The following is a 14753-nucleotide window of genomic DNA, read 5'->3' on the forward strand; positions in this document are numbered from 1 at the left end:
CTTTGATAATAGGTTTGCTTTTCACTTATAATGATAAGACCTACATTGCTGACCTTACTTAACATGTATACATTAAAGTAAATTGCTACAGTGAATTATAACAACAAGCTATTTTTGATCAAAGTAATGAGTAAGTATGGAAAAGGTTGTACTTTTTTATACAAAAGTGACCCCTGACCTCCAATACCAGGTTTGACCTTGACTTATTTTCTCTTTCATGACATCGTCTGACATATATGCAGTAAAATGAACAACGATCAGTTACTAAAAATGACAAAACAAATACTTTAAAACAATAAAAATTATTACAAACTGGTGATATTTTTGCAAAATTTTACTTACTTTTTTGACCTTTGACCTTTGAAATTACGGTTGACATTGAAATTTTTGAAATAATATGTGCATACCAAATATCGCCTACTTTTTATACATTGAAATGAACTGATATTGTTGATTAATATCGACAAAATATCATAAACAAGAAGAACAGTTAAAGGGCTATTTTTTCATTCTTTTACTTGAAAATGACATTTGACCCTTAATATCACATTTGAACTTGTCAGATTTTAGACGATATCTTTATTACTGATATTACCGGACAAATATACATTAAAATAAATTACGAGCAATTACAAATAATGATCAGAAATAGCTGTTATAATTCAAAAAGGAAACTATTCATGCAATTTTTCACAAAATTTTGACCTTTGACCTTTGATATAAGCTTTACCCTTGGCAGTTTTGGGGTTACCTTTGCACTGCTGACTTTACCTGACATACAGACATTAAAACGAATTAACTTCAGTGACTAACAATGTGAATACAAATTAAAAACGTTAGAAAAATAAATGTACCATTTTTCATATTTTTGCATGAAAATGAAATTTGACCTTTAATTATCAGAGTTGACCTTGGCGTTTTGCAATAAGATTTGTATTTCTGACTTTGACCGATATATACACATTACATATATAAAGCTGATTGACTTATGATAACAAACTAATTTTTAAGAATAAAAATAAATTTCAAATATGCCAATTTATGTGATTTATACATAAGTTTGACCTTTGACCTTAAATATCAAGTTTGCTTTTCATTCCTTTTTGATGAATTTCTATTTGCTGACATTGGTTGACATATATACATTAAATGACAATCATATAGCTACTGTAATTAAACAGTGAAAAAACTGGTAGACGTAAACTTTACCCTACCCCCTAAATTTTTACAAGTGAGTTTTACCACCCCTATCACAAACATAAGTGAACAAAATATAGATAGGCACGGCTTTGACACTTAAGAAATGGGTTTTCATGGAGGATATGAAATATTGTTTCCAAAAATGTATAAACTTCTTTTGGCCTCAATTGTTGCAATAAAAGTCCGTGAGCTCTCGGACCATAGTCTCCATTGTGTTGACAAGGATAAAAACAGTATTGATTTGCCAATTCAGGGGCCGTATTTCCAAGTCAAATGATGCAATGCGGTTGTTTTTGAAAGGAACCGAGATCTTATAGATATATAAGTTGTGTGCAAGTTTTGTCAAAATAAACAAAAAATATGGTCTCTATCGCGTTCACAAGGATAAAATCAGTAATTATTGCCATCTCTGGGACTATAACTCTAAGACGAATAAGGTGATATGGTTAGTTTTTGAAAGGAACCGAGATATCATAGGTATATATAAGTTTGTGCAAGTTTTGTCAAAATCAAATGATAAATGTTGTCTCTATCGTATTCACAAGAAAAATGTGAACGGACGGACGGTCGGACGACGGACGACGTACAAAAGATGATCACAACAGCTTACTTTGTCACTTCGTACAAGTGAGCTAAAACATGTTACAAATGTGTTTCAGATGTAAAAATGCACTTTTTGTTCATTTTTCCGATTGAAAATGACATGTGACAAATGTGATCAGATGTCACATCAAAAATCGGCATCGATCACATTTGTTTCAAAAATTGTTACTAATGTGCTTGATTTCTGTTACATATGCGATCTCATTCGTAACACCTGTTACATATGCGATCGCATTTGTAACACCTGTTACAAATGCGATCTGTTACGAATGTGGTCCTACAAAGCACTTTTGAACGTGTACATGTGCATGAAAAGAGTGCTATATAAATGTGGTATAATGATAATAATAATGTCGATATGGAAACTACAAACCCACATTTGCGCTTTAGTTCTTTCGGCATGGGATCAGTTCGTATTTGTAGACTTTCATACTGCGTCTTTTCGCGAGAGAAAATGATAAAAATAATTTCCATGAAAATACAACGATCACCAAAACTGTTAAATCTAAAACGTAGGAAAATGGCGATGGTCTAAATCGGGCCTAACATATACGACACATCTTTAATTACTTTACATTTTAAATTAAATTTAATAGGAAAAACCTATGCTTTTTAAAATGGAATTGTCTAGACTTTTGATTAGTCACAGTTATTTAAGACTGATACTGGGGCTGTCTGCCGATCTCTAGTCTCAGTTAAGCTCCAGAACAACAACAGAAATTTGGTCCGCATCCGCCGCCACAGTTGTTGTATTTATACATTCTGAGGCCGGCTGTTCCTGTGGCGTCCCTTGCCAATGCGTTAACATTGTACACATGAAGAGCGTTGAAACACTTCTTCCTGAAAACAAACGAATATACGGTGAATATATCAATCAATCCAGCAAGAAGCTTGTTTGCATGCAAGCATATGACGCAACCAAGAAAAGTGACTGCAAATTCGGCACATATACAGAGATGGATGATTTTTTTCTTGCACGGCATATCATCCGAAAGAAGAGATTAGTTCGCTGTCCACTACAAATTGTTTTACAGTGTGTAACAGATTTTAAAACGACATACATGGTGTCACAGTTGCAAATGTTTGAAGTATTGGACCAACATTGGGTAATGACCGTATGCAAACATTCACTGCATGTTTAAATGAAAATTTATGTTGTTTTCGCTCTAGTACACATTATGACATCATAGTTCCAATCCTTGCTTGTTTGCGTTGAAGCATATCTATTAAAAGTTGCCACCTTGTAACACATATGGGTTTCTCCTCTAGAGGACTTTAAGAAATTGTAGTGAAAAACTTATTGATGCCATCACTAATTTCGGAAACATATCAGGACTAAAACTTAACTTCAACAAATCAACAATTTTAAAAGCGGGATCTTTAGTAAATACAAATATGAAACTGTGTAATGATAAAAAATTTAATTGGACATTTGAATCGGCAAAAACACTTGGTATGACATTCTCGAACAATATTAATAAAAATGTAGACCTTAATCTAGACCCAAAATTAAATAGCTTTAAAAACTGTTTGAAACAATGGGAACACAGAAAACTAACATTACTAGGAAAAATTACAGTGATATAAGCCTTTGCGTTACCGAAGCTTATATATCCCTTTACAGTTTTACCAAGTCCGTCTGAAGAAAAATTAAAGAAATAATACAGATAATGTATAATTTTATATGGAACAATAAACCTGAAAAAAACAAAAGAGATGTACTACAACTTGATTACGAGAAAGGAGGACTAAAAATGATAAATATTAAGTGTTTTTTGAACTCGATAAAAGCCTGTTGGATAAAACGATTTATGTGTAACAGTGAAAGTGTAATTTGGGGTACTTTCTATAATACAATTCTAAAACCAGCAGGGGGAAAGTTAGTATTTGAATGTAATTTAAATGATAAAGACATTGAAAACATATGTAAAAACAACACATTTCTCAAAGATGTTCTTATTGCATGGCATACCATTAAGAAGGTTGAATTAAATGACATAAGTGGAAAACAGATAATCTGGAACAACTCTGACATAAGGAATGGGAATAAAACATTGTATTACAAAGAATGAAAAAGGAATAAAATATTTAGAACACTTATTTGATTACAGGAAAAAAGATTTTTACTCTTTTGAACAATTCAAGTATTTATACAGTCTAGAAGATAATGAATTCCTAAAATATTATCAAATTATCACCAGCATTAAGCCGGATCTAAAAGAATCACTTAAAAAAGAAAACATTATTTACAACACTACAGACAACCTGCTTAACAAAATTCAAGCAGCAAAAGCACCAAAGAAATTACTATATACCAAACAATTAAATGTAAAACTTAAACCAGAAATAAAATCAGAAAAGAAATGGGGATCTACTGTTGAAAACAATAACATAAAATGGAATAAAATTTATGGACAAATTTTTAAAGCAACGATAGACACAAAAATTAGAAACTTCCAGTATAAATTTTTAATGCGAATAGTTCCAACAAATAAATACTTGTACAAAATGAAATTGTCTAGAACAAACTTATGTGATTTTTGTAACATGCAAGTGGAAAGTATAGAACATCTATTTTGGGAATGTCATCATGTTCAAATTTTGTGGAATAGACTAAGTAATTTTCTTGCAGAAAAGGGAATATCGTGCCTGTTCAATCTAGAATGTATAATTTTTGGCACCGTGCAAACGGGGTTAAAAAGCAATACCATAAATTTCATGATTTTTTTGATGAAATATTTTATTTTTCAAATGAAAAGTAGACAAAAGGTTCCCGTATTCAATCAGTTTTTATCCTATCTAAATATCAGAATTTGTCTAGAAAAACAAAATGCCAATAATGCAAAACAAAATTGATTATCATTTAAAGAAATGGTCTTTCTTGAATCTTTAATATGCATCCTTACCACGTACATCACTGAGACACATAAAAAAAAATGAAAAAAAAAATTGAAATAATCTATTTCAAAGGTAATCAAGAGCGCACATGGGTATACTCTATACTTTTTTTCTCTACTTTTATTTTATACAGTGTTAACTTTCTTCTCAATTTAAGCGTCTTATCATGCAAAGTGGATACATTTATTTATCTTTTTTGACATACAAAACGATTTTATAAACAAAACTGAAGGGGAAATAATTGCAATTGTTTTATGTATCTCAAAGATATTATTTCTGTTTTATTAGTCTTACTTTAACTACTAGATAAACCAACAACACTGTTGTGCAATCAGCGAGATGATTTTATAGACATACAAAGTTTAGAATGTATGCTGCATTCAAATTCAATTTTTATTACATTTTTAACGTTTTGGTTATAAACAATCTCTTTTCTAACGAGTCTTCAATGTAACCATCTTTTGCCTGATCTGATTTCCATCGACCATGGCGTTTAAGACACCTGTCGGAAACGCCCGATGCATTTGCAGCCATGGAAGCACCACTTGCCCTTAAGGAATGAGTTCCCAACTTAAGATTAGGAGCAACTACCTTAAGCTTTTTCACAATACATTCTTTTGCTCTTGTATAACTTAATTTTTTATTTTGTTTGATGAGTGAAGATTTTCCTTTTGATCTAAAAGCGGGTTTAAAAAGATAATTATCTGAAGTTTCTGACAAGTGAGCTGCGGTCATATACCTTTGCAACATTAAATACGGACAAGCTACAGAAGAGCCTTTAGCAATTAATACTTCTTTGCCAGATCTATATATATCGGTTTTGCTTTTTTGTATTTTGACATTAAGATGATCAATCTTAAATCCTATATCTTTACACAATAAATTGCTCAGTTCATTAAACCTGAGAAATCCTGCATACCCTAGTAAAATCATTGAAAGATCTCTCAATTCTACAACGTCTACAGAATTTTCATACAAAGAACATAAAGTTTTTAACATTTCAGTATCAACCACATCTTTCTTTGAAGTTGGCGTAGAACGAATCCTCTTCGCTGTTTCTAACAAATTTTGAACAATACTACTTTCAGTAGGATCTAACAGTTCATTTAGTTTGTGTACCCATTTGATTGCATAAAATGCCGAAGAAATAACGTGATACGACTTTCCTTGATCTAATAAGTTCACTATATACATAGCAACAATAATTGGTTTCGCGGGTTGTGCCGTAAGTGAATTCACTTTACAATATTCTTCAAATAAAGTAAAACAGTTTTTATATTTTGTTGTTGTACTTCCTGCACGTGATTGCAATAAATAACTTGCCATATTACTAGCAATATTGTCCATTTCATTGTTGCAAACTCCCGCATCCTGCATTTTACGTTTCAGCGTAGATTTTAGGCCAACACCTGAAAACATTTATGTACATAAAATCATTTTGTTTCAGCTAACCAAACACACATATACATATGTATATATATATATATAGTTTTAGTCAAGATATAATTTTTAATGCTATCATATCGAACTTTAGTGGTTCGTTATCAAATGTACCATTGTAACCGTTTCCGACAACAACATTTGACCTTGACAGATTAAGTGTCTGTTTTATAAAATATTTGAAATTTCCATCTTCATTTAACAGAAGCGGCCAAAAAGGGGCACTTTTCCATTTTGGTATGATCAAACTACATTCTACATGCTCGCTATTAATCTTATTTATACAATCTACTATAAGTCTTGTTGGTGGAACAAGCCAATTATTTTCATTTTTCCAGACTTCATTCAAAGAGTCAATGCCTTTAGTTCCTGGTACCCACCAACGGGAGTTGAATCTAGAACACTTATTATTCAAGTGTGACGCAAAACGATCAATCGTATGCGGTCCCCATAAACAATCAATACGTGAAAATACACTGTCATGTATTTCCCAATCATCACAATCTGTACATCTACTCAAATAATCTGCAAGCTCATTGTCTACTCTAGGAATCCATTCCGGACGAAATGAAATATTTTCGTTTTCGCAAAAGTTGGCTAAGTCTAAGGCTGTTCTTTGGATACTTGGAGTTTTACTCCCATTTAATAAGATTGATTTTACATTTTTATTATCTGTAAATATGTGCACTAGTTTATTCTTTAATACATGTGCATTGCTCTTAATTATTCTACTAACAGCTTCAGTTTCTCTCCAAGTGGAACTTTGAACCTTTTCAAAAGTGTCCCACTTACCAATTACCTGAGATTCTGTTTCCGGAAATGCTATCTTAATTTTAGAAACTTTTGGTAGCGTACCCTTCCCACCTTTGCTGATAATACCATTTGTTCTAAACGAATTCTTTTCAGAATCGTTTTCACTTCTCTCCCGAGTGTTAACCTGAGATTCAAAACCCGTATCCGGGGGTTTTACTTTCAATGACGAATTACCTTCTATCTTTTGAAATCTGTTGGCGCAGTACGCGCTTGTTTCATGCCTTGGTGCATTATGATTACTATTTTTAAAACATTTATGCACTGATTTGCTTACCGTAACAATATTTTTGTTCGCTTCCGGGGAACCTTTTAAATACTTGCTCTCTTCCGGGAGCAATTTATCAATATTTCCACCTTCTGGGAACCATTCATGTCCCTCTTCCGGGAGACATTCAGAATCAAAACTCGCTTCCGGGAGCTTGCTACTACTTTTTCTACCTACTTCTGATATACAGTCAGAATAAATGGTCACTTCTGGGACCCTACCGTGATTTCTACATACTTCCGATACACAATCGGAATTTATGCTCACTTCCGGGAGCCGAACTCTTTCCGTTATCGTTACTGGTATTAACGTTTTGTCAAAACCGTGTTCTGTTTTCTCAGTTCTCTCTGGGAACTGCTTACACATACATGTTACACTTACTTTCTTACTGTCGTATTCCTGAGAACCTAAGCAATCATCTTTTTTCTTGATAAAACCGCCATAGCCTTCCGCACTGGCATCAGCATAGATACTTACTGCGCAAACTGACATGTTTTTGAAATATTTCCCTTTGTGGTTAATTTTTCTCACGTTTTCTCGCCAGAATTTTAATTCTGCGATTGCCTGTTCACTTACCAGTACTGGAGCGTTCCAACTTGCTCTAGATAGTATGCATCTATACATTTCTCTTGTTCTCATTCTAACTTTATTGCCTATTACATTTTGAAGAGATATAATTTTTCCCACAACAGATGCCAAAGCTTTTACGTTTATAATATTACATTTGTCCATTCTTATCTGATACAAAACAGAATCTATCGATACTTCAAGATTATCGATTCTTGAATCTGTTATGAACAATAGGTTTTTTGACATGTCAATCACGTGTCCTAACCAAACGACTCTAGATGTCGGCTGCCAATTACATTTTTCGTCTGCTAATAGAAAACCGAATTCGCAGAGCGTTTTTCTTACGTAAACACTCGATCTTTCTGCTAGAACATATTCAACATGTCCCCCTATCCCGTCATCTAAGAACATGATTATTCGATGACTTTTACTTCTCAAGAATGACACTACAACCCTTAACATTTTGGTAAAAATATGTCCTGCGGTATTTATTCCAAAAGGCAAAGAATTAAAAACATAAAAATGTGTATCACCTTCACTTAACCATGAAAAGCCTAAGTAAGTGCGGTGTTCTGGAAAGATATCAATGTGATGATATGCTCCTTTCAAATCAAATGTAAACAGAAATGAATTTTCATCAAACATTTTTTCTGCGACCTTGATATCTTCAAATTTTACTCTAAATTTATGTAAATACCTGTTTATGTGTCTACAGTCAAGTACTAGTCTAGGTTTTCCCGTTTTACTATATGCAACTGTTAAAGGGTTCACTACGTGTGGTACAACGCTAGATTTAGATACAACTTTCTTATCTAAAAGACAACTTAATTCTTCTTCTACAAAACGCGTATTGTCACGTGCTGATTTGTTGTTTTTTAGCACTACACTAGGTGGAATTTCTTTCAAGGGTAATTTGTAACCTTTTTCAACTACATCCATAATGTAGGCACTATCCGATGCCTCTCTCCATTTATTCGAACAATGTCGTAACCTACCTACTGGTGACACAACTCTTTGTTGTGCTTCTTCGGTTTCTGACTGCTTAATTTCGGTGTGCTCATCAGCATTTTCTGGTAAATGTAATACATTACCTTGACTTTTTGAGAAAGATTTTTCTACAGAACAATTACAACTTTTTTCTTTCTTTATACATGTACATAAAACATTACTTATCTTATTATTTGTATTTCTTTCCGGGCATTCAGGTGCCCCTCTCCAATGCCCTGGTTTGCCACATGCAAAACACAACCCTGGTCTACGCCCCTGTCGTGCTGACTGTTGTGTATTAACCGGACACGCCTCTGTCATAACCCGCTGCTGTCTACGGTATGGCCAGTTTTTTCCGCTTTATACTTCTTGGAAGCCCTTGCTTCCGCTTTAAAGATTCGTTTCTCATCGTCCGAGTCACTCGCCAATGGATTTGCCTCATACTCTTGAACTACTCTCCATCCCAACTCGGCTGAGTCCGCCAGTTTAATCAGTTTTTGTCTGTGAGTCATTAACTCTTTAGCTGAAAAACAGCGTAATTTTCTAATGTATATGTATGCTCCGCATAATAAACTAGTCTATTCTACAATATAATCAATAATCATGGTACTTTATATTTGAAATTATTCTACTTTTTGCCCTTTAACAGATTTATTATATTTAAAATTTTTCAGCCACAACTGTCGGAGTCATAGATTACACATACTTCTTTATTTTACATTTGCTTTTCTATTCTTTAAATTATTCTTTCGTTTCAATAATTAATTTATTCAATAATTCATTTTTCGTTCAGTTTATTCGTTACAATTAATATCTAATATATACCTCGAGTTATACAGACAATACTTGGCAATTTTATCGATAAAATTTTTCATTTTTCTCTAAAACGCACTCGTGCGTGCGAAATACTAAATTTTACATACCTGCCTTCCAGGGGCGGATATCGATGTATTTCATACGTGTACTAATCATTTCTATAAAAATTCCACAATTTTGCTAAATTTAACGGATAATTATAAATTACCTTCTGCTATATTCGCTCTACATTCCTCCAATTTCTTCTCTTGTAAATCATGATTAGCCTCGTCTAATTTCAGTATGACCTTAGAATTGTGCTTATATTGCTCCTCATTGCTTTTGCGTTTAAATTTTTCACTGTTTATCATCATATTTGAAATTTTATTTGTAGAATGACCACTTATCTTTTCAAATAGGCTTCCAATTTCCTTCAGCATCACCTCTTTGTGGCCTTCCAGTGACGTCCTGACTTTATCTTCTACTATTCTATCCCACTCTATATTTTCCTCTCTACCTCTCGGTGGGTTTCCCTCCATATTTTCTTCCATGTGTAAACGTAGAACAGTTGAATGCAGATGTTCTCGTAAGAGAAACTCGCTAGAACTGATTTCTATACAACGCCTCTCGTATAAATACCCATACATGAATGCACATGTATGCTTGAATGCGTATCAAACCGTAAAGACCGGTTTATGTAATCCGTTACAGTTAGACAAAGGTTCTCCGCTATACGATGTAACGCGGAGAACCAGTAATTATTTAGTAGGTCTGCAGAATTGTACAAAACAAGTGTAACGTGTTTGTATGATGTATGTCATAAAAGAGAAAAAATAAATTATAAAAAAAAAAGAAATTGTAGTGAATGACAGTTCAAGATATAGAAGACACTCCCATTTCAGACAAAAACTTCCAGGGCTCTTTAGCCAGCCAAGTGTAAAGACTCTTATCACAATGTTAGTAAATTTTAGTTGGAGGAGCGGGGGCTGGAACTCATGAACCCTGGTTTAACAGTCAGACAGTGTTACCATCGGACCAATGGTTCCAGTCTAATTCCAACCACATTTGTAACAGGACATTTGAATTTAAACCTCGATAAATTCTAAAGCTGATGTCACTGATACAAAATTATAAACAAATAAATAAAACATCATTTCTGATGAAATTTGACTAAATTTCACATAGAAACTCCCTAGCGTTTTTTTTGATACAATTAACTGACGTGTTCAAAATAACGATCAAAAGAAAAGACTTTCCATTTAAATTGAAAAAAAATGAAAACAAATTAACTTTCTTGTTTCTGACAAATTCATGATTTGTGCGAGCATTAATCATTTTCCAGTTAGATCATTTGCTGTATGTAGTAGATGATGGTTTTGACCAGAAATACGGAAAAAAGTTATTTTCGAAATTTTTTAGTAAATAAAACATGCGAAAACGCACTTGGTAAGAGTTTTTTTTAAATTATAGAGATTAGACTCTGTATTGTCAGAGTTTTGTGCATGGTATAACATTTGTTTGCAAAATAACATGCAGACTGTTCTTTTTGTTTTATATGCACGTTATTTTGCAAACGCCGTAATTAAATAAAAAACACCACCAGAAAACATCACTATACGCTTTGAGTGAGTTTTGACTGGGACAGTAAACACTATCAACGCGTTAATAGTATATCTTTTCTAAAAAGCAGCTAGTGATAGAATTAGCAGGAATACCAAAGATTTTTGTTATATGGTAGCTTGTTTGTAAATTACAAGACTTGGTTACCCCAGGTTGCTGCACACAATTTCACAGTTTGACGACAACGTAGAGCAATGCCTCCTCACCGCAAACACGTAGTTATTGCCCGTCAGTAAAGCAGTGCACGTGGACTGGGCCATCTGGTCAGCGTAGTCATGTGCTACTGCAAAATTATCGTTCTTCCCTGAAGTCTGAACACAACCTGAAATACATGCTGGTGGTTTTATTTTTCCATTTTTCATCTTTTGTGTTATTTCAAGTCAACAAGGGAGAATTTGCCATAAAGTTTATGACAGATTTTGAAGAGATCGCGCACAAAGTGGCTTATGGTAGTCTTCCTGCGAGAGACAAATAGAGAAAAGAAACCAAAGAACCTAAAGACACACATACTTCCTTCCCGATGTCAACTTTACCGTCTCCAATATATGTTCGAACATACATATTCTGTGCTATCAACTCGCAATAAAGAACAATATTTGAAACAAAAGTAGTATTGATGCTTTCAAACGCGATACCTATTTTGCTGTGACACAGTCATTTGTAAATGCTTATTTTAATTTTGGGATATGGTATACGCACCTCTAAACTGAACTGAATTGCAGGGACGGCTTTCTTGTTCAGACTTTTTACTTCCGTCAACATTTGCTTCTCTTGACCGTGTTTGAATTCGTCCGCCATTGTTTCCCGAGCACGACGTGAAACAGTCACCCCAAGTAGTCCAGTCACTCCACTGAGAGGCTTTATTGTCTGTACAATTAGAACTTGACAAATGTTCATCTTGTGTGAATATAGGCATTTAAATAATTGTGAAGAGATATTGACATTGCAGCGTTTCTCGTACGGTTTCAGAAAACACACTTGTGTTAAAAGAATATTGACACGGTATGTCTCAAAACTCAGCAAAAAGTTAGATTATTTAGATATTTGTATTAAATTAGATTATTAAATAAAGCAGAAAAAAAACTTCCTCTCCATTCAGAGTTTTACAAATTGCTTAAATGAATAAAGTCGACAGCAGCTCAAAGCAGTATTGAAGTCGGCAACTGCCTTGATAGCAAATATATTAAACCATGCAGCTGGGGACCTCCATGGTCGGTGGTTTAGACTGATGACAACAAGTCACTTGCTCCTCACCTCTGTTGGTTCGAGTCTTGTTCGGGTCGTTATCTGGGGAAGCTAAGTATCCAGATAGCTTGCGGAGGGTCGATTGTTCCGTCCAGGTGCCTGTCTGGTGGTGGTTCCAACCGTCTGAAAAGAGTCCGGATTGGCCTCCAGGGGGTCTTCCTCTACCAGTAAAGCTGGAAAGTTGCGATATGACCTAGACTGTGTCGGTGAGACTTAAACTCAACACAGTAACTAAGAAAAACTCGTGTCAAACCTGTTTTATGAGATCTACCTCTGTGCATGTAATAAGTACCAAGTACTAGTATATAGAAATCTAACAGTATGAAGACCTACTGACCTACCTGCAAGTGTTTGCTGCAGATTTTCTATCATATTTTGTTGTGAAGTTAATTGGTTTTGTTGGCTGGTGATAGTCTCCTGTAAACTTGTTTGTTTTGCTTCCAGGTCTGCAATTTTCTGTAGTACCTTAATTTTAAATTAAGTTTATTTTAGCGCCACAAGACAATTCATTAGACTGTGAATTTCAGTAAAAGCCGTGATTATCTTAATATTTTTTACATTCGGCCTTGCTTCGAAGGAAGCTTACATTCTTATTCTGCTTGTCGGTTTATTAAGTTCATATTACCTAGATACGAAATCTATAGAATGTACTTAAACGTTTGATAAAATTTAGGCATCTTTTTTATAGTCATCGAAAATACACAGGTCTGGACGACAACATATAGGGTGTGTTGCGAATATAAAATGGATTAATTGTGCAAACGAACTAATAAGTTTGCGTATAAATAAATTTTATACCGACAAAAGGAAATGGATTACAATACTAGAATTTATACCGATACCAAGGTTAACGTGATATCTAAATTTATTTTAAAAAATTCGAAATGTCGTAATTTTTAAGAGGGGCATATTTCCTCAAAAAATAAACATATTTTGCATAATATCATATGTATTACATGTTCTGTAAATACACACAAAATAAGGAAAATATGTACATTAGTAAAAACCAGTTCTGTAGAGCGTAAGTGAGCCCTTCTGTTACATCATTTAAGTGCAGATACGCCCTTCTATTACTATGGTTCTGAAAACGATTTTACCTACGTCCTTTTATTATTGGTGAATTTTGTAAACACAGCAGTTAGTAACAAACATTTTTTGAAATAGGATTATGCCCCTTGGTATGTAAGTTAAAAAAATGTATAATTCATAAAATAAACTAAACGTAAATAAAACTAAAAGGACGTAACTAACCCTTACGCCCTTCTTATTCTGGGGCGTTGAAGTGGTTACTGAGATGCCAGCTTACATACAAAAAACGTAACCAAATCAGGACGCCGACGCCGACGCACAGGTGAGTCCAATAGCTCTACCTATCCTTCGAAAAGTCGAGCTAAAAAAGAGAACTAGATTACCTGATAGTCGTGTTCAAATCTTGGAGCGCAGGCTGATCCGCACATTGGCTCCTCATTACTTACACCCGATATGGAAATCAAGCTGACAAGAAAATAAATAAGCACGCTTGTATCCATTGTGTTACGCAGTAGGAGGACTGATTTGAAGTGAGCTAGAGTGAGCAATGATACAAGTTGTTTTGTGTGTGTGTGTTTTTTTTCTAGCTAGATTGTTTACGTGTCTGTTGTTTAAGTGCCACTAAGGACCTCATTGAAAATGACATCAATAACTTTTGACCAATGAAATGCACTTCCTAACAGAATTGCGACTTGTAACGATAAAGAGGCCATTATTATCTTTTTTCCAACTCGTTTTCTGTTTTACTTTCAATTCAAAACTGAGAAAAAAATCCTTTCATTCGCAATATACTTAGATTCATACATTATCTGTTAAAAACTTGGATTCAAAGTCATATAAGTCATATTGGTATTATTGGATAAAGCGTAAAAATAAATTGCTTGTTTCCGGTATTTTTGGCCCGACCTTAAACGTTTTTATGGCCTTGGAGATTTTTTTTTTCAAAACTGCACTTTTTATGCTTTAAACATGGTCAGTGATGTTAGAAATCAACTTGCTGATGCTCTAAAAGCATAATCCCCATATTTGTATTCATTTTTGACAAAAAAATCATTTCCGAAAATTCTCACTTAATTAAAAACGAGAGGGTCATAATGATCCTATATCGCTCACCTGTTAAACTTTGCCTTGGAATCATTTAGATAAACAATCTTACCAAGTTACATGAAGATAGGGTCATAAATGTGGCCTCATGAGTGTTAACTAGCTTTTCCTTTGATTTCACCGGGTGACCTAGTTTTTGACATCATATGACCCAGTTTCGAACTTGGCCTAGGAATCATCAAGA

General features: G+C 33.9%; 2 protein-coding genes across 4 annotated transcripts; both read right to left on the minus strand.

Moving 5' to 3' along the window:
* Positions 1-2351: 2351 nt before the first annotated feature.
* Positions 2352-14037, minus strand: LOC123563230 (uncharacterized). Its single transcript, XM_045355919.2, has 5 exons — positions 13849-14037; positions 12778-12901; positions 11891-12058; positions 11339-11513; positions 2352-2643 (listed from the first exon to the last, which is right to left on the minus strand). The coding sequence occupies exons 1-5, from the start codon at positions 13963-13965 to the stop codon at positions 2499-2501; spliced, it is 729 nt and encodes a 242-aa protein (XP_045211854.2). The 5' UTR covers positions 13966-14037; the 3' UTR covers positions 2352-2498.
* On the minus strand, positions 2658-11319 carry LOC123563229 (uncharacterized). 3 transcript variants are annotated; one of them, XR_008368375.1, is made up of 2 exons: positions 4309-11319; positions 2658-4256 (listed from the first exon to the last, which is right to left on the minus strand). XR_008368375.1 is itself a non-coding variant. In XM_045355915.2 (2 exons), the coding sequence occupies exon 2, from the start codon at positions 9095-9097 to the stop codon at positions 6197-6199; it is 2901 nt and encodes a 966-aa protein (XP_045211850.2). In that variant the 5' UTR covers positions 9098-9299; positions 9801-11319; the 3' UTR covers positions 2658-6196. The 3 variants fall into 3 exon arrangements, 2 of the variants coding, with proteins under 2 accessions (XP_045211850.2, XP_053386208.1); XM_045355915.2 differs by having other exon boundaries at positions 2658-9299; positions 9801-11319; XM_053530233.1 differs by having other exon boundaries at positions 2658-6110; positions 8881-11319.
* Positions 14038-14753: the final 716 nt, after the last annotated feature.

This window comes from Mercenaria mercenaria, chromosome 2 (assembly GCF_021730395.1).
Source record: "Mercenaria mercenaria strain notata chromosome 2, MADL_Memer_1, whole genome shotgun sequence".
In the NCBI taxonomy this organism is placed as follows: Eukaryota; Metazoa; Mollusca; class Bivalvia; order Venerida; family Veneridae; genus Mercenaria; species Mercenaria mercenaria.

What these genes read in the sequence shown, in the direction of transcription:
- LOC123563229 (XM_045355915.2), bottom strand. Translation starts at nt 9,097, where the DNA reads ATGACAGAGGCGTGTCCGGTTAATACACAACAGTCAGCACGACAGGGG.
- LOC123563230 (XM_045355919.2), bottom strand. Translation starts at nt 13,965, where the DNA reads ATGGATACAAGCGTGCTTATTTATTTTCTTGTCAGCTTGATTTCCATA. An exon ending in GATTTGAACACGACTATCAG is followed by an intron (nt 12,902 to 13,848) that starts GTAATCTAGTTC and finishes TTTAAAATTAAG; the next exon opens with GTACTACAGAAAATTGCAGA. An exon ending in CAATTCAGTTCAGTTTAGAG is followed by an intron (nt 11,514 to 11,890) that starts GTGCGTATACCA and finishes CATGTATTTCAG; the next exon opens with GTTGTGTTCAGACTTCAGGG.